Source organism: Elaeis guineensis, chromosome 8, assembly GCF_000442705.2.
Source record: "Elaeis guineensis isolate ETL-2024a chromosome 8, EG11, whole genome shotgun sequence".
NCBI lineage: Eukaryota > Viridiplantae > Streptophyta > Magnoliopsida > Arecales > Arecaceae > Elaeis > Elaeis guineensis.
The window spans coordinates 121,964,155-121,984,483 of NC_026000.2; the positions used below are offsets into that span (position 1 = coordinate 121,964,155).

The following is a 20,329-nucleotide window of genomic DNA, read 5'->3' on the forward strand; positions in this document are numbered from 1 at the left end:
CCTCAAACGATATGATTCAACAAATTCGATCGATCAGATCAAATCATGCTAAGATTATCATGTGGACAATTCAATAAGATCATGAGAAATAAAATCTAAAAATACTTGATCTGATCAAAGTGAATGTCGGTGTACCATCCGACGATTACAGATCAAAAATCCATCATGAGGATTATTTAAATTCATCATCATTCTTCTCAAAATTCAAAAAATCTTAGGAGAGAGAAATAATCTAGAGAGAGGATTCTAGAGAGAGAAAGTAAAGAGAGAAAGTCTAATTCTAGAGAGAGAAAGTCAGGGTTCAGACTGAAGTGAAGAGAGAGAAGAGAGAGAAACTCTCTCTCTCATCAATTTTAATTATTTATTTATTTATTTATTTATTTATTTATTTATTTATTTACTTACTTATATATATATATATATATATAAATATACATATATATATATTTATTTATTATTATTATTATTATTATTATTATTATTATTTTCTTTTCTTTTCTTTTCTTTTTTCTTCTTTTTCCTTCTTTCTCTTTTCTTTTTCTTCTTTTTCTTTTTTTTTCTTCTTGGTTCTTCTTTTCTTCTTTTTTTTTTTTTCTTGGTTCTTCCCGTGCCGGAACAGGGGACGGTGTGGCTCATCCTTGGCCGGGCCGTTCAGGCCACGGCCACCGCGGCGGAGGTCGGCGGCGGACGGAAACCACTCCCCCGGTCACGGAGGAGCGGGGCCGGCGATCAATTCCGATCGCCGATGCCAGAAAATCCAATGAAAAAGGCCCAAAAATAGGGCGTCTTTCCCGACTGAAAGATCGGCGACACTCATCGCCGGCAGCCGTGCACAGGAGCATGGGAGGAAGGAGAAGAAAGAGGGGAAGAAGAGGGAAACTTACCTTGACCTCCGGTGACCTCGCCGGCGAGCAATCACGGCGAGAACCCGAACGGTATCCGCGGCTTCGATTGAGAAAAATGGAGAGAAAGAGAGAGGGAGGAGGCCGATCTTCGGTCTCAAGGGGGAGGGGATATTCTTATAGGGAACCCTAGGACTCCGAGGAGTCCTAGGAGTCCTAATCTGCCCGGGAATCGCCGGAGAAGAAGACTCCTATCGGGAGTCTTCTTCCCGATTTTGCATCTTCTGTTTTTTTTTTTTTTTTTTCTGTTTTGGGCTGGCTGGGCTATCACACTTACTATGATGGGTACTCCATCTAATTTTTTCCTTATCATTCTCTTCTTTTAGAGGAGGAGGGCTATGTTCGACATCTACAGCTTTAAGTTCCTTGTAAAATCTTCGATCAATCTGCTAGTCTTCTTTCGGAGTCTTGGTCGCCTTGTCTGCAATTCTCCTTGCAAGCTTATACACCAATATTAGGTATAGCCCGCTAGCATTCACCAATATAATCTAACCACGCACATAGTGACCACCTGTTACAAGAGATTCATTGGTTTCTTGAGAAACCAAAACTAAAGGTAGATTGAGCTGTTGGCATAGAAAATCCATCAGGTTAAGCAGTAGAATTAGGTGGTTCAAAACACTAGGTTCGAATTAGTTTAGTAAAAGGACATAAAATTTTCAATACGAAGAATTTTTTTAAAAAAAATTAAAGCAAATAAGAAAGTAATAACTCATGTTAGAGAAACAATCTAATAAAGTCTTGATTACATGAAAGGAAAAGTAATCAAGTACAAAAATACAAGAAGAAGTTCATAGGTTCCTCCAAAGAACTCTCTGTTGGGTTTCAGGGTGGACATGCACAGCGAAAGCATAACGGATTTCAAAAATTTAAATTAAAAAATCTCAATAATTAAACCCATAAACCAGCACTTTCTTGATGATTAACAATCATGTAACATATATACATATTAAAATTCAAACTATAGAAGAATACCTAGAATGTTTATTTCAAAATCTGATAGAACTTCCATCAGGCATCTAAGTGTTCGCCCTCCAACGGTGATCTATACAGGGCTATGATCAGGACACCAACTCCTTAAGATGATTCTTCCTTCAAAATTCTCACTCTGAGAATTTTTTTGGGCACCAAGACCTCAAGACCTTCTTCCTCTCCTCCTAACCTTCCTATCCCTACCTTTCTTCTCTCCTTACTTCCTTATATCTCTTTCTAGGCTCTTGTCCTAAAATCAAACTTGTCCTTACTATTTTTGGACTTATCCTTACTATTTTTATATTAACTGGAGGTGCAGTATCCTGGAGGAGTGTCAAGCTAACCCTGGCTGCTTCTTCTACTATGCAAGCTGAATTCATTGCCCACTATGGGGCTGCTACTCAAGCTATTTGGCTGAAAAATCTTATTGCGGAGTTTTAAATTATTCATTCTACCACTAGACCACTAACAATCTATTATGATAATAAAGCTGCTGTGTTCTTTACAAAAAATAATAAATATTTCAGTAGATCTAAATATTTGAAACTAAAGTATTTGACAGTAAGAGGCCTTATGAAGAAAGGAGACATAACTATTGAGCATACAGATACAGAGTTCATATTGGTTGATCCTCTGACTAAGGCTTTAAGGCCTATAAGATTTACAAAGCTTGTTGAAAATATGGGCATATTAAGTTATTTTGATGTACTTGGTTAGCGGGAGTAACTTTGTATTTATATTTTATTGATGTTTTATTGTTATGGACTTTTTTCATCTTATATACTTATGATGAATATTAATATGCATTATTGACATGATAAATTGATAGTACACTTATATTAATTTTTTAGTTATATGTATATATTATTTTAGTATACTTGGAGATATTTTTTTTATGTATCTATTATATAAATCTGAACTAGATATCGAGTCTTAGATATGTTGTGCTGTTCATCATTGACACATATTGAGTATGTGAGACAGAATGATTTGTTCTTGAAGAAGTTAAATTTCTCTTGCTTATTTTGTATCAAAATGTTAAAAAAATTAGACGACGACAATAAAGTAGTATATGTTTGGATCATTTTTGGATGCTATTTTTTACTACACTACCACAAGATCATATCGATAGTGTTGGTGATGTTTATAATCATAGATAAGTCTTGTATTAAATAAAAGATGCAATGACTCCCATGATTCAGTATGATTGATATTATTGGGTCAAGTCAATTCCAAGATGCTGTCTATAATCATATTTTTTTAAATCATGACCACATATTGTGTTTTTTACTGTTCAACCTGAGAGTCATTTTTAAAATAAAATATTTTTAAAATTTTAAAATTATAATTAATATTATCCAAGCGAGAGAATGTAAGAATTTTTTTAATTATGAACTATCATGAATTAATTATTTATTTTATTTATTAAAAATAAACTGATTATATGATCTAAATTAATGGACATGCATGTAAGCCCAATATTATTAGTAATTCTTGTATTTTGGACTATATGCAACTTATGTTGGGTGTGTGGTTGGGACGGCATAGTATAGCCCTGAATCTGACTTAAGCCCATGATTGGGCTATGCGCACCTTATGTTGGGTGGTGTGGTTGGGACAGTATAGTATAGCCCTAAACCCAACTTAAGCCCATAATGGGAGGACCTGTTAGATTAGTTTACATGGCTAGATCCCCATCCACTTCTTATAAATATCATGAGATTAGTTTTCAGGCTTGTCCATCAAATAGCCACCTATTAAGAGAAAGTTGGAGAGAAGAACTTAGCTTTTAGTATTCATCAGAGATTTATGATTGATCAATTATTCAAATCTATGGAGAACACAAATATGCTCATAAATCTTGGTTTATGAATCTCTTACATATGGAGGTCTATTCTTGAATGATAATTTTATATTCTAATATTTTATATGAGATCCATAGAAAAATCTTACAACTGAAAATTATAATGATTGTTTTATAGATCTCATATAGAAGATTAGAACACAGAATCATAATTCAAGAATAGATCTCCATATGTATGAGATTCATAAATCCCATAAAAGTTTAGAACAAATTATTCTAAGATTTAGGATGCGTACCTGTGTTTGCCATTGATTCCCAATAATTGATTATAAATGCTCAGATGAATAGCAAAAGCTAATTCCTTCTCCCCAGCTTCTTCTTAACAAGCGGCTATTCGATGGGATAAGTCTGAGAACTAATCTCATGATATTTATTAAAAGTGAGAAGGACCTAGCTATTTAAAAGAAATCCTAACAGACCCTTTATCACGGACTTAAGTCGGGTTCAGGCCTACAATGTGCCGCCCCAACCACATCACCCAACATGAGGCCCGCATAGCCCAACACAAACATCACTAATAATATTGGACTTACATGCATGTCCATTAATCTGGATCATATAATTAGCCTATTTTTAATAAAATAAATAATTAATAATAGCCATAATTAAGAAAATTCTTACATTCCCCATTTGAAAAATATTAATTATGATTTTAAAGTTTTAAAAATATTTTATTTTAGAAAATGACTCTCGGGCTAAATAATAGAAAACACAATACGTGGCCATGATTTAAAAATATATGATCTATAAATAGACTCTGAAATTGATTCAGTCCAATAGTATCAATCATACTGAATCATGGGAGTCATTACATCCTTTATTCGATACAAGACTTATCTATATTTACAAACATCATCAACACTATGACATGAGTCTTGGTATAGTATTATAGCAAGAAAATAGTATCCAAAAGAGATCCAAACACATGATATTTTCATTGTCGGTCCTTTAATTTTTTTAACATGCTTAGATACAAAATAAGTAAGAAAAATTTTAACAACTTCAGCAACAACCATTCTATCTTACATACTCAATATAATATCAATGATGAGACAACATAATATATCTATGACTCGACATCTGATCTCAGATTTTATATAATGGTACATAAATAAGAAATATCTCTAATATACTAAAACAAATATGTACACATAACAAAAGAATTAATATAAGTGTACTATCAATTTATCATGTTAATAATGTATATTAATATTCACCATAAGTGTATGAGATGAAAAAGGTCCATAAAATAAAACATCAATAAAACATAAATATAAAATCACTCCCAATAAAAAGTACATCAAAGAACTCAATTGTCCATATTTTCAACAAACTAGTAAAGCATATGGCCTTAAAGCCTTGGTTAGAGGATCTGCCAACATAGATACTGTATCAATTGCTCAATAGTTATATCCCCTTTCTTCATAAAATCTCTTACTGTTAGTACTTTAGCTCTAAATTTTAGATCTACTAAAGATTTATTATTCTTTCTAAGAAACACAACAGCTCTATTATCATAATGATTGTCAGTGATCTAGTGATAGAGTAAAGAATCGAAGCCTTCAATAAATTTCTCAGTTAAATAGCTTGAGTAGCGGCCCCATAGCAAGGCAATGAATTCACTTACATAGTAGAAGAAGTAGTTAGGGTTTATTTAACACTCCTCCAGAATATTGCACCCCTAACTAACATAAAAATATTCCTACAGTTGATTTAAAATCATCAGGGATGGTGGGTCTCCTCTGTCTGGCAAATTTTCTTAATGGCACCTCCTCAACAGGCTGAATTGGTTGAAGATTCTTAATAAGAGTAGGAGGATCAAGGGCCTGAACATGCACTCTATCAATGGATGCAGGAACTACACTCTCATGTGATATAGACATAAGAATGGAGAGAGTCTCAATCTGACAACATCAATGGTCTGGAAAGATTCAATATCAGCTACATCAAGTTCTAAAATTTAGCAATTAGTACTATAATTCTGTCACCTCTCCAGGACTATAGAACCTATATCCTTAGTATATTTTGGATATCCAATGAAATAACAATGACTAATTATGGATCAGTCTTTTTCTCTATTGGGTTATATATTCTTACTTTTGTAGGATAATCCAAATACGAAAATGATTTAAGCTAGATTTTCTATCAATCCAAAGTTTCGTAAAGTATTTTAGGGTAGATTTACTAAGAACTCTATTAAGAACCTCATTTCATAGATATTTTGTAAGTTAGACCTATTCATCATGCTTCTTATATATCTTTAAGAATACAATTATGTCTCTCGACCACACCATTTTGCTCAGAACTATCACGCATGATATATTGGGCAACAATCCCATAATCCTATAAGTACTTGATAAACGGATCCATATATTATCGAACCACATCATGTTTGCCATAATAGTCACCCTATAGTCAGATCTCACGATCTTGATGATCTTTTCCAATTATTTTTTAACTTTTATTTTAAAAGTTTTAAATTTTTCAAGAGCATCTGATTTTTTTTAATTAAATAAAGATGACTATATCGAGAAAAATCATTAATAAATTAATGAAGTATTTATTATTATGATTATAGAGGAATAAGGTCCACTAATATCAATGTGAATTATTTTCAAAAGGTCTAAACTACGAATCGCCCCTTTTTTTTAGTCTTAGTCAGTTTACCCCTAATACAATCAATGCAAGTCTCTATGTCCTCAAATAAGGTGAATAGGATGTCATCCTTAATTAATCTATTATTTTTTCTTTAGATATGTACTCTAAATGCTTTTGCCACAATATAGAGGATCTATTTTTAATGCTAGAATACTTTACCACTACATTCTCAATATTTAAAGAAGTATAGGGATTATCACAAGCTAAACATAATTTATATAATCCATCATTCAAAATACATAACCAACAATTTGAGAGTTAAACATTGAATTAACTTTCTTATCATGAAAATCAAAACCAAATTTAAGCCCATCTAAAGAGGAAACATAAATCAAATTCTTCTAAAAAAGGTACATAAAAGGTGTTCTCTAAAGAAATTTCAAAATCAGACTCTAAACATAACTTGATAACTCCTATATATTCTACTTCAACTTTAAGATCATTTCTTACTTTTAGCTTGGCCTCCTTCAGACTTGATTTCTACTTACTTATGAACCCTGCAAAGACATGGTAACATTAGTTGTGCACCACAATCAATCCACCAGAATCAACAGGGATATTGACTATGTTTAGCTTAAAACAAACGAGAGCTCGGGGCTTATCTTCCTATTTTTTTTTTTTTCTATCCAAGACTTGAATTTATGGCACTGATCCTTGTATGGCCTTTCTTCTTATAGTGAAAATATCTGACATTTATTTTTCAATGATAGCTTTGGAGCTTCCTATAAAACGATTTTGATCGGAGTTGTTAGCATGTCTTTTAGCACCCTGAGACTTCTAGGAGCAGTAGGTTTATGCTTTTCTTATTCACAAAATCTTGCTAAATGGGATTTGGATTGGAAGAAAAGAAGGGCACTCTCACTTTTTTCTTTCTTAAGCTTTTTTTCTGAGCAACACATTTGATGATTAATCATTAACACTCCAGATTTCATTCAGAGTATTATAGGCAATTTCGATCTAGGAGAATTCAATAGGTAAGGAATTCAAAGCATGAGGCATAAGAAAAAAAATCAGATAATCAATTTTGAGATCCTTAAACTTGGTTTGGAGATGAACCATTTTCAGAATATATTTTCTGACACTTCCAACATTGTCATATCTCATAATTGTCAGTTCTTTTATTAGGCATCCAGACTTAACATTTTCAGACACAAGGTATCTCTATCCTATGGTATCAAATAGTTCTTTAATATTATTGGTCTCAAGTTGGCCACTCAAAGATACTCAGAAAAAAATCTCTTAATAACAATCAAGCTAAGCCTGTTAGACTTTTTTCATTTGGCAAAATAATCCTTTTGTTCAAGTGTGCTTTGATCATTGAGATTATCAGATTTATTCTCACATAATGTTATATCAATTTCAGCAATCTCTAGAGCAAATTTCATATCTTGCATCCATCTCTAATAATTTGATCCAGTCAAGACCTCAATGACAAGATTGTTATTATTAATACTAAATGAGACTGTGTAATCAAACAGTAGGAATATGAAATATTAGTTAGTTGGGCATATACATAAACAATATAGTCTTTTAACAAGACAAGCTGTAAACAAGAGCTCAAACATAATATCGTATATTTTTCTTTGGGTAGAATATACAAATGCATAAATACTCTTCACATAAAACCATTAAAAAAAAAAATCTTAGTATTCAGAAGCCTATCGTCTTTGAGTAAATAGACTCCGAAAGCTAGAGCACCCTAGCGACACAATGCTCCATACAATTCTCAGTTAAAACACACAATAATCTTCTTTGGGTAGGTGATTGATTAACTAGAAAATATCCCTCTCGCAATGAAAAAATCTCATAGACTGATATAAATAAATTACTTTGGTAATAAATATTCATACCAACCCATAAAATTATCCATACAAAGAAATAAATATCTAAATAAATACAAGTCAGCATACTTTAACCATATGTATGCCCACAAATGTTCAAGTCCAGAATGGATACTTAACAACATATATCCTACTGATCATATTACAGCATAATATCATATTCTAAAGCCACGATAACAGATTTGTATATCTCAAATAAATAATTTAGGTTTTAATCTATTTAACCTCCTAAAGGAAAATTGAAAGTATAATACACACACACATATATATATATATAGACACACACACAGATATATATATATATATATATATATATATATATATATATATATATATATATGTATGTATGTATGTATGTATGTATGTATGTATATACACATATAACTAGGAAAAATATATGCTATCTAAGGATCTATCACATGCCAAAATAATTTTTCAAGTTATAATACCTCAAAAAATATTCAAAAAATGACATATTTTATCACATAATTATAGAAATATCAAAAAATAATTTTCTGAGGACTATCATCAGAAATAAACCTTTTTTAAGGATTAAACTGGAATATTGAAGGACCATCATGAAATAATAAACTTCAGCAAGGGCTAAACTATAACATAGGGATCTTTATACAATAAATTATATCATAGGAATTGAAATGTAGTTTTTTGATGGACTGAAATCAAATTTTGTATTCAATAGGGACTAAAATGCATAAGTGCCATAAAACTTAAAATTGGCAAATCAGGTTCATATTTTGGGTTGAAACCCAAAATCCGAAATCCATGAAGGGGTTTTCCCTTCCCACATGATTGGATAGCAGGAAAGAGGGCCAACCCGATGCCTCTTCCACCCCAAAGTCCAGCCGGTAGCCACCGTAAATTAGTCAATTGAAGACCACCGCCATCTCCCAAAACACCAGCCAGTCGCCAGCTATTAAGGGGAAACCACCGGTCAAGAGAGATACAACGATCCCGATTTTTCCTCTTTCTTTTTTTTTTTGTTTGGATAGCCGGCGGCCGGCAAGCTGTGTTCGATGCTGTCGCTTGCCCGAATCGCCATGCTCCCTAGTCGAACGGCTGCCTACAGTGGTAGCAAGGGAGGAGGAGAAGGGCATGGTGGTGTTAACCACCATCCGCTCACCCCTTTTCTCTTTTTTTTTTTGTTTATTTGGATCCCTGGATTGGGACGAAGATCGCTATCTCCTCACCATCAGTCCTCTTGGTCGCCGTTAGACCGCTAGGATTACCGTTGGCTTATGCACGAAGACCCCTTATGGTCACCACAACATAGGAGGAGGGCACGGTGATGGGAACCGCTGCCCCTCCTTTTTTTTATTTTTGATTGTTCTTGTTTGGATCTTTAGATCCAAACAGGGATCGCCGACCTCTCACTGCCGCCATGTCCCAGTTGCCATTGGAGCTTGATCCACTGAAGATGGATCCAGCCAGTGAGAAAAAGGAGAAGAGGGCACGAGATCCATCCCTCTGCTTTCTTCATAATTTTTTTTTGAATCTCCAAAAAAAAATTCTTTATTTTGATTCTTCATTTTGATTCTAATCCTCTACAAAATTTGAACTCTAATACCAATTGTAAGGATTTTCCCATATGTTTCATACAGAAGATTAAAACACAAAATCATAATTCAAGAATAGATCTCCATATGTAAAAATTCATAAATCCCACAAAAGTTTAGAACACTGAATTATTCTAAAATTTAAGATGTATATTTGTGTTCGCCATTGATTCTCAATAATCGATGAATCAAAGATGCTCAGATGAATAGCAAAAGCTAAGTCTTTTTCCCTAGCTTCCTCTAACATGCGGCTATTTGAAGGAGCAAGTCTCAGAACTAATCTTATAATATTTATAGGAAGCAGAGAGGAGACTTAGCCATTTAAAACTAATCCTAATAAGTCCTTCCATCACGAACTTAAGTCGAATTTAGACCAATACTATACCGCCCCAACCACACCATCAATATAAGATCCGCATAGTTCAAAATGCAAGGATCATTAATAATATTGAGTTTACATGCACTTCATCAATCCAAATCATATAATCAATTTATTTTTAATAAAATAAAATAAATAATTAATGATAGTATATAATAAAAAAAATTTATAAAATATTTCATTCAAATGTGGAATGCATCCGTACTTCAGTAATTTGGCAGACAAATCACGTGGACCTTACATTGTCAACTCAAATGTCACCCTAATCCCATTGATCAATTGGCAGTAAGGAATCCCATTAAGTTGGAAGTAATGCCAACAACTATATTAAAAAATGGACAGCTTTCTACTTCATCCAACACCAACCGAGGTCTTATTATTATTATAGTGAGAATTACAACGCTTGGCGAGTCTGCAAGTTTGAAACCTTTTGATGGCCTGTCCCCTTGACTTTTGCCACCAAGCCACTAAACGAGCAAACCTAAAAAAAATAACTCATTAAGTCTAATGGGCATCAGTCTTTATCTAATTATGTCGTTTTCCTACATCATTATCTTATGCCAGGAGGCTTCAAACTGAGCCATTGGTAGAGTTATTAATAGTGACCTGTAGGCACAAAATCACCCTGCACATTACGTGAGTTCTTAAGCATAGGAATTTGTAAAAGATTACTCGCAGTCATAGTCAGCCGACCATCCAAATATACGTCGACACATAAAGGTTTCAAATATATTTTAAGCTTTACATCAGATTTTTTTTTTTAAACACTATTTTGCTAGGTCCTGTAGATCCTGACTTCCTAGGCCAAATGAATTACGCTCTGACCTTTCAATATTTTTAATTTATAGGGCTCTAATCAGATCAGATATAGGTCGGATATCAGCATATCAATATCTATATTTATTTTATCTGACGAATACAAATACAAATATGAATATTATTCAGATGTAAAAATTTATATCCATATTTATTTTAAACAGATACGGATATAATTCGGATACTGAAAGTATAGATATAATAATAGATATAATTTAAATAATTAAATTTTATGACTACAAAGTTAAAAATATTACTAAATATATGATAAATTAAGTTAAAAATATGTTGATATCATTGTACATTTCTTTTAAAAATTAATGTGCTATATAAAATTATATAGATTTATATATAGATTCAGATATTCGGATACGGATCAAATAGTTGTTTATTCATATCCATATCTATTTTTTTTTTACGAATATAAATACGGATACAGATATCAGTTGAATTCTCAAATTCTATCCATATCCGAATTAATTCAGATACAGAAACAGATTTGGATGAATAATATCCATATTACTTTCACCCTTATCGACTTGGGATCCGAATATGCCTGATCTTTGGTATTTGGTTTCCTGTTGTATCTTCCGCATGAAAAAATAATTTCTCTTCTTTTGCAACATCAAATGTTGGATTACGTATGTCTATTTCAATAGAAAGATGGGAGAAAAAAATTGAAGTGTTTTAAATTTTATGTAAGATATAATCCAACAATTGATGTCATGAAAAAAAGTTCAATCATTCTTTCGTAAGAGATGCAACCCAAACCCTTGGTATTTCCCTACCATCTCCAATTACAGCCCTTGATGGTGTATCCGGATAATACGGACCGTTTGGAAAGACAGATGGTGTTAGTACAATGTTATAGTTAATTTTAATAGGCAGTAGGAATTCAAACATGATTTGAAATTTCTCGCAGTCTTACTATGATGGGCACTCCATCTAATTTTTCCTTATCATCCTCTTCTTTTAGAGGAGGAGGGCTATGTTCGATATCTACAGCTTTAAGTACCTTGTAAAATCTTCGATCAATCTGCTAGTCTTCTTCCGGAGTCTTGGTCACCTTGTCCGCAATCCTCCTTGCAAGTTATACACCAATATTAGGTATAGCCCGCTAGCATTCACCAATATAATCTAACCACGCACATAGTGACCATCTGTTACAAGAGATTCATTGGTTTCTTGAGAAACCAAACTAAAGGCAGATTGAGCTGTTGGCATACCAAATCGATCAGGTTAAGTAGTAGAATTAGGTGGTTCGAAACACTAGGTTCGAATTGGTTTAGTAAAAGGACATAAAATTTTCAATACAAAGAATTTTTTTTAAAAAACTTAAAGCAAATAAGAAAGTAATAACTCATGGTAGAGAAAAAATCTAATAAAGTCTTTGATTACATGAAAGGAAAAGTAATCAAGTACAAAAATACAAGAAGAAGTTCATAGGTTCCTCCAAAGAACTCTCATTGTAGTTCCAAGCAGAAATAAGTTATTGTGCCGAGAGGGAGGGAGGGAGGGAGATAATGTAGTTACATGATCTTGATCCCGGAACTACTTCTCGATGCTATTGCTCTACAGGTTTCTATGTTTGACCTGATCCGCTCGTTCTTAAATGAGTATGCTCCTTGCAATTTAGCTACTGTATGCCATGTAGCCAATAAAATATAGGATGAACAATACCATAGATAAAAAATATTTGAAATGAAAACCAAAAAATTTAAGCAAGGACCTCAACCTTTTTGGCAAACCACTGGAGAGTAGACTCAAAACCACTTCCCATTATAATAGAGTGATGTTAATAGTAAAATAAGAAATTACAATATAATTTAATAAGAAGCATTTAATAGGCGATCTTAAAAATTAAAATAATTAAAATAAAAGGAATTATAATTATCTTATTCTTGAAGATAATTAGCAACTTTGTGATGCATGGCGAACCTACACTTTGTCCTGATTTATGCATTTCACTTAGCAATTTGTAAAGTTCTCTATGACTATGTTCACTAATATTGTTACCCAAATGGTTAGAGACCTTCTTAGTTGGTCAATATTGTGTGTTGAATTATTTGGCTAGTGGCATGTGGTTAGTGTGAAATAATGGTATGGTGCATGAAGTAGAAAGTACTTATATTGCATCTTTAGTATATGATATATAGAAGCCTGTCCCCAATGTCACACCAGCCTACCTAGCCTTTTAAATAACCCAGAGAAAAAGGAAGGAAAAAAAAAGCTCAATTGGCTTTTCCCATGTGTCATATTGCATTTAGTCGTTTCTTTGAAGTTGCTCCCCTATTGGAATATAATGTAAATTAACCACATGATCTGAACTAATAAAGCATCAATTAATTACATATTTTATTTATTATCCACTAAATAACATTTACCAATTGGCAACTGCCATTGCCTATTTCACTGATATTACCTGGCTTGTGATCTAAAGGAGCGAGCGGGAAAGAGAGCTAACACTAATCACATGGCAGAGGAGTGACTAGAAAGCCATTAAATTTCTCCGCCTGCCATTACCCTCACAATGTTTGCTATGCATCATACCCTCACAAGTTTGTTTTAAACTTTGTACCAATTAGTTAGAATTACTTGAAGTTAAGGATGCCGATTCATAAATTATAACTCAACAAAAATTGTGATAGATGTCCCAATTTAACGTTTGCATCATATACCATGCTTGCTATCACATTCATCAACCGAATTGAGACAAGATGATTCATTTGTTACAATACAATATTCATGCCATTAAGAGCCTGTTTGACTAGGGCATCAAGCTGGCTAGTGCGCTAGAAGACTTGATAAGGTATTGCATGGATTGAGGCAATTGACCAAAAATCTTGAGGCACCTTCTTAGCTGGTGGATGATGATTGCTGAGATTTGAATGTGATCATAGTTAGATTAATCGCATCTAATCAGTAGCAAAGAAAATAAGATTATCACCGAATCTTCAGTCCACAAGGTCCGGTCCTAAAACACCACAAGCAAAGAAGCTCTCTCATTGGTGAGTATCCAGCAGAAGATGTTTCGATGTCTAAGTCAGATAATTCTTCGAGAAATAATAGGAGTGTTGTGTAAATGATAAATAGATGAAAACTCTAGATCACAAAGAACTTGGAATTTAGACTTCAAACTTAGGCTTCTGATTTTAAGCTTATCTAGAGTCTCTCCGAGGTAGTTTATATAGGCACGAGTCGATATCCATTGCTATAAAATCTTAGAATATACGAATCAGCTATTTCAAATGATTATTCGCACATACAAAAAATATCGTATGCATGATTCTTTCACGTGCTAAGTTCCGCATATCTCATAGTTAATATGAAAATCGTTTACCATTGTGCTTCAATTATAATTAGATGGGAAAGATTTAGACATTTTAGTACATCCCTAAAATAGCCATATGATGAGAGCTAATTGGCCTATGTGAAGAGGCTTGATGGCAAGCTCTTGTTGTTCAATTTTACTATATCGGTTATAGTCGGTTTCGAGATATATGAGATACCATGCTGCAAAATTACCTTTTTGATGATTATAAATGATGACGGGGCTTCAACACTATATAGAACATCTCTTTGCTCACCGTGATATCAGCTCCACTTGCTGAGCTGTGAGATATCATTTTGTTTCGAACATTTGAGATATAGGCACGTGAAAACTCACCAACTATACTCTTATAGTGAAATAATAAGAACATGCCTTGTAAGGGTTTGGATCCTTTTTGGTGCGATTTATACCTAGCAGATTTTTATCCGATGGTGGATGGCCGCCACGTTGCTGTCCTCTCTGGATTATTTCAAGCCCACAAGCCGTGCGAGAGGCGTGCTGCTCCACGTGCCAGCCGAAAAGTGAACAGTGAAGAAAAGGGAGAGAGAGGCGACGGTGCCCATGCTATCAGACCGCTGCCAGCTCAGCATAAAGCGAAGATATTTTCCTCCCCCGCGGGCCCCACTCATTCCCCCAAAATATCTCCCTCAGCCCTCCCCTCTCCCCCGCTGTCTCCTCCTCCGTCCCTCCCCTCGCTGTTCGACGACGTGTCTACTTCCCAAACATCACTTTCCGGATGGACCCACATTGACCACGCATTAGCAGTCTTCCACGTCATCCTATAAACCGTTTGGTGTTTGACCCGACACAGCTTATCACAGTCCCTTTCCCACCCTCCAAAATCCCTCGTGCTTGTCATGTGCCTCTCTGTTCCCACTCTTCCCCTCAAGAGAGAGAGAGTGAGAGGGGAAAAAGAGAAGTCGATGGCTTCGTTGATAAATATCGGACTTCGATCTCCTTCCTACCTCGTTTACCCTCTCCCACAATTCTAGAGTTTAGGTTTTGGGTTTGAGAGGAATCCCTGAGAGTCTCCAGATCGAATCCTTTTCGGAGAGACGAGGAAGAAGAAGAGAAGCAGCTCAAACGGAGTAGAAGAAGGGTTAGGGTTCTTCGTATCAGCTCGAAAGCTGTCGAAAGATCTCATTTTTAGGGTCTTCTTTTTGGTTCCGAGATCTCGGAGGGAAATGGGGGAGGAGAAGAGATCGTTGCGGGATTTTCCGTGCGACTACTGTGGAGAGGCGGCGGCGGTGCTCTATTGCCGCGCCGACGCTGCCCGGCTCTGCCTGCCCTGCGACCGCCACGTCCACGCCGCCAACGCGCTGGCCCACAAGCACGTCCGCTCCCTCGCCTGCGACAACTGCGGCGCCCATCCCGCCGCCGCCCGCTGCGCCGCCGACGGCCTCGCCCTCTGCCCCGACTGCGACGCCCACGGAGGCGGTGGCGCCCACCCCAGGACCCCCCTCGAGGACTTCTCCGGCTGCCCCTCCGCCCTCGACCTCGCTGCATCGTGGGGCATCGATCTGGCCGCCAAGGAGGCCGCCTGCCCTCCCCGCTCCGCCCCCGACCAGCTGCTCTCCAACTGGTCCTCGATAGATTCAATTCTGGCCGGAGATCCGGTGTCCCGGGATCTGTGCGTGCCCTGCGCCCCGGATATCCCCTCCAGGGTCAAGCTCCAGAAGAGCCCTGTCGGAAAGCAGGCGCTTTTCCAGCAGCTGACGGAACTGGCCAAGAGCGACTCGGTGGCGGCCTCGATGCCGTCGAAACTGAGCCCGAGGACGCCGTGCCGGACGACGGCCGGAGGGAGCAAAGACTTCCGGGGCTCGTCTCAGCCCATGCCGTACACATCCTTGTTCATGCTGCCCCCCTCGGAGTGCACGGAGCTGAATAGGCTTGTGGAGGATGAGGATCTGCTGTGGGATTGCGGTCTGACAAATCACTCACCTCAGGTTTGATATCCTTTGAACCAATTGTTGTTTTTGATCTTGTGGATTCTTCCTTTAGATTCCGGAGCTTTTTAGCGCTTGGACAGACATCACTGAATGCACAAAATTTGGTTATAAAAGATTAAATCTTTTTGGAAGAAATCAAGAACAAGTTAAAAAGTAATCTCTCCATCCAAGCAGTATGCTGGAAGTGTGGGTTCCCTTTGTATAAAATAATTGAGTAATTTTGAATGGTGGCTATTGAATGTTTATGGTCATCGCTAGATATGTAAAATAAACTATTTCCAGGATGAGCTAAAGCCAAAGCATGTCTAATGTTAAAGGTTTACCTATTCCTTTCTTCAAATACATGCCACCATCTCGTCGTTCTCCTTTGTTTACTTTAGACCCACACTTTCGCTCATCCATTTTTGAAAAGGAACATGTTGACAGAGCATCAGTGAAGAAATCTCATAAAAAGCTGCACTGTTGAAACATGTGATTAATGACTTACCATATATAAAACGTGTGATTAATATGATCATTTTCCCTCCAGTACAAATTCAGCCAGGTTCTATTGTGTTTCAAGAGAAAGTCATATGCTAGGATCTTAGTTATTAGGAAAAAAAACTGCATGAATATAATCCAAAGCATGGGCATCTGGATCTCTCTCTGCAGGTTGGTACAGGAGCCTTCTCCAGGCAGGCCGTGGAGAAAGAGTTCAAGCTGTTATAACTTAACTAAATATGGATAAGCTGAGGCACCTCAATCGAAACTATTCACATTTTCCACCCTTGAGCTTCGATTTAGGCAGATTCATGCCTTCTTCAAACTAAAAGATTTTTGTTTCGAGCTTCTTTACCTGTAAGAATGAGGAAAAATGAAAAATTCCTTAAGCAACTTGGAATGGAGCAACATGGATCCTGAAAAATCATCACTCAGTCACTGCAGTCCATGGTCATGATAATGTCTGACAGAAAGGACTCACCATTTTCCGATAGTCAATATACTATACCCATTGTGATGGTTATGTTTATGCAAATAATAGAAGAGTTACTAGTCCCATCCGCAGTGCAGTTCTGTTCAAATTGGAGGCAATGAAGGGCTCAATACCAAGTGCAAATCTTGAACTGGATTTTGACAAGAAAACATGTGCATTTATCGATCTATTGTCTGCCTATTTAATAAGGGTGATAATGTATCTGCCACAGTTTTCAAACACTTTTCATTTTTTCTGGAATCAGTATATAAAATACTTTTTTATTATATATACACACACACACACATATATACACATGTACATACATATATACGTATATATATATGTGTGTACACACACACACATATATAAGTATATATATATAAGTATGTATGTATGTATATATATAAATAATGCTTTCAGTGAAAATGGTAAAAATTATTTCTGATTTTTGGACGAGATGTTAAGTGGCAGCTGCAGCTAAAACTCATGGGTTTTTTCATCCCATCACTGTTCTCTTTCTTGCAGCTTTCTATTTTCTGTCCTCATGCTGTTTTTGTCGTGTCATTGCATGCACCCTGATTTATAATCAACTTGTGGTAGTGTGTTCTTTGTGTTTGTACATCTTCAAATTGGTAATATGTTATATCTACTGCCTTGCAGATTTGGGATTTTAACATAGGAAAATCAAGGGATGATGATCAGTCTTCTGCACTTGAAATTGGATATTATGCAAACAGTGGAGGTTTTATGATAAAAAATTACAATGATCTTCTCAAGGAAAATTCCTTTGCAACTACAAAACTCTTAGAAGACATGTATGATACAAATTACCCATCAGCAAATGAGGATATCTTGTCTTCTAATATCTGCCATGTACCATCTCAAAATGTGAGTTAACTTGCACTTATGTTTTCCATATACTGCAAGTAATTACTAATTAGACACAGAATGTCTGGTACCTTTAAAATATAATAAAAAGAATACATTTTGCTTTTCTTCTAAAAAAAAAAAAAAAGATTACATTTTGCTAGTAGCTATAACTGTCGTTTCTTTTGATATTACAAGTAAGACTAATAATTTTGGCATACATTAGAGAGCTGTAGCATTAGGCCTTGTATATTGTATATAGTTGCACTATTGTTTCTATATTGTCATCTGAATTCCTGTAATGTTGCTAGTCTCTATTCAATTCCTAAAGAAGCATTACTGCAAGTTCTTAGGTCATAAAGAACTATTTGTGGTGTCCAGGTTTTTCGGACCTCTCTGTCTCTCCTAAAAAGGAAAAGAATAACTGAGTGTCTGTTCCTGTGCTTCTGTGTGCTCGAGTGCATGCATTCGAGTCTATGGTTTTCATGTTCCATTCAAAGCCCCATTTGAAAATTTCCCTATTGCATTTTTTGCCAATTTTGTGGGTTACACTCTTGACTATCATCATGGTTGCTAATACTTACACATAATTAGCGCCATGAATGGACCCAGGCCTGGTTTTGCCCAACACCTGTTGAGTTGACCATTTAGAGTTTTAAGAATTAAGGCTTCAAGCGAGCAATTGCAACTCATTTCTCGACCTTAGCCCCAGCTGAGACTTGAATGCTTTAAATTATTATTTATTATACCAAAACAGAAAAATAGTAAAGCTGCTCCTATTGCTCAAAACTTTTCTTATCTGAAGGCACACACACTGCCACTCTAAGTGTTATCCTTGAGTCCCTGTTGCCAACCACTCTGCATAATCTTCCCAGAATTAAATCACAAGTCAGCTCTTCAATTTCCAGCTTCGTGAGGATGCACGAGCTAAAGAAAGATTTCTCAAGCTCTTTATATAATGAGCATAAGACCATGCATGTTAAACTGTACATCCTAGAAGTTCTTGCAAGTTTATAAATATGGAGTACCTGGCTTTGTAAATTTATTGTCAGTTCATGAGTGTGATGTTACAGAGTTGGTAGTAGGTAGTTGACATGACATTCAACACCAGCTACTACATAACAAAGAAAGCTGAACATGCTGTATTGCTTAATTGATAACAATGACCACATTACTTGTGTGTTTTTTACATCGACAATCCTAACTAAACCCACCTCCTCTCATGCCCCTGCTTGAGCTAGTCAGTATTGACCATCTAATATCTAATTCCAGAATGCCAAATGGTCACAATATCTACACATATTATAAATGATGCATTGAAAAGTTACATAACGTTTTCCCGTGATGCACACATTGTCTTTTTTTTTTTTTTTTTTGATATAAAGCTACATTTTTCCCTTGGATGTTTGTCAGACATGCGGACACTTAACAAGGCCAAATCCCTTTTTTTTTTTTTTTTGGCTGCTGGGCAAGTGGGGGTCTTAAATATCTTAAATTTAATTGATTGCATAGGGTTTTTATTTTGTCTTGCACTCTCTTTTCTCCAGCTGAGCACACTAAATGCAACCAGCAAATGGAAAAGTAATTCAAATAATTCGGAAACCGATGGGCCAACAGACTCTGGAAATAATGCATCAACTACAGTTAGGCCCTTGTGTCCGGCTTCACATAATCCTGGACTTAGTGCCAATGCAAGACAAATTTCCTTTGGAGAACAGCCCCTTCTAGGAGATGAAACAGTGAAAGCAACCAAGAAAGTTGACAGTGAGTTGCTGGCCCAGAACAGGGACATTGCCATGTTACGGTATAAAGAGAAAAAGAAAAGTCGCAGGCATGGAATTAACTTTCTTATTTATTTCATCTCGTTTACTCTTCTTTTTATAATCCATGCTTGGTAAGGTGCTTAGATGATTCTCTTCTTTAAAATTTTGCTGTCTGAAATATACAGATATGATAAGCATATCCGCTATGAGTCCAGGAAGGCAAGAGCAGATGCCAGGAAGCGAGTAAAGGGTCGTTTTGTGAAGTCTACTGATGCTGTGGATGTTGGAAATGGTGCTTAGATGGGTCTCTGATGGAGCCAACTTTGTATATTACTTGTTTTTGTGTCTTTGTATGTCTTCCATGAATTTGTTTAGAGACTAAACAATTTCTTATTGCTTAAGGGCTATTTGTTGTGATGCAGATTCATCTTTTTCATTCATTTGTCCTTGGGGAAGTA

The 20,329-nt window shown here is 35.7% G+C and overlaps 1 protein-coding gene across 1 annotated transcript; it reads left to right on the forward strand.

The window, feature by feature from the left end:
• Positions 1-15,218: 15,218 nt before the first annotated feature.
• On the forward strand, positions 15,219-20,292 carry LOC105037569 (zinc finger protein CONSTANS-LIKE 14). Its single transcript, XM_073242498.1, has 4 exons — positions 15,219-16,283; positions 17,902-18,129; positions 19,656-19,939; positions 20,057-20,292. The coding sequence occupies exons 1-4, from the start codon at positions 15,522-15,524 to the stop codon at positions 20,169-20,171; spliced, it is 1,389 nt and encodes a 462-aa protein (XP_073098599.1). The 5' UTR covers positions 15,219-15,521; the 3' UTR covers positions 20,172-20,292.
• Positions 20,293-20,329: the final 37 nt, after the last annotated feature.

Coding starts and splice junctions, on each gene's coding strand:
- LOC105037569 (XM_073242498.1), top strand. CDS start 15,522: ATGGGGGAGGAGAAGAGATCGTTGCGGGATTTTCCGTGCGACTACTGT. Junction 16,284..17,901: donor TGACAAATCACTCACCTCAG/GTTTGATATCCT, acceptor ACTGCCTTGCAG/ATTTGGGATTTTAACATAGG. Junction 19,940..20,056: donor GAGAAAAAGAAAAGTCGCAG/GCATGGAATTAA, acceptor TGAAATATACAG/ATATGATAAGCATATCCGCT.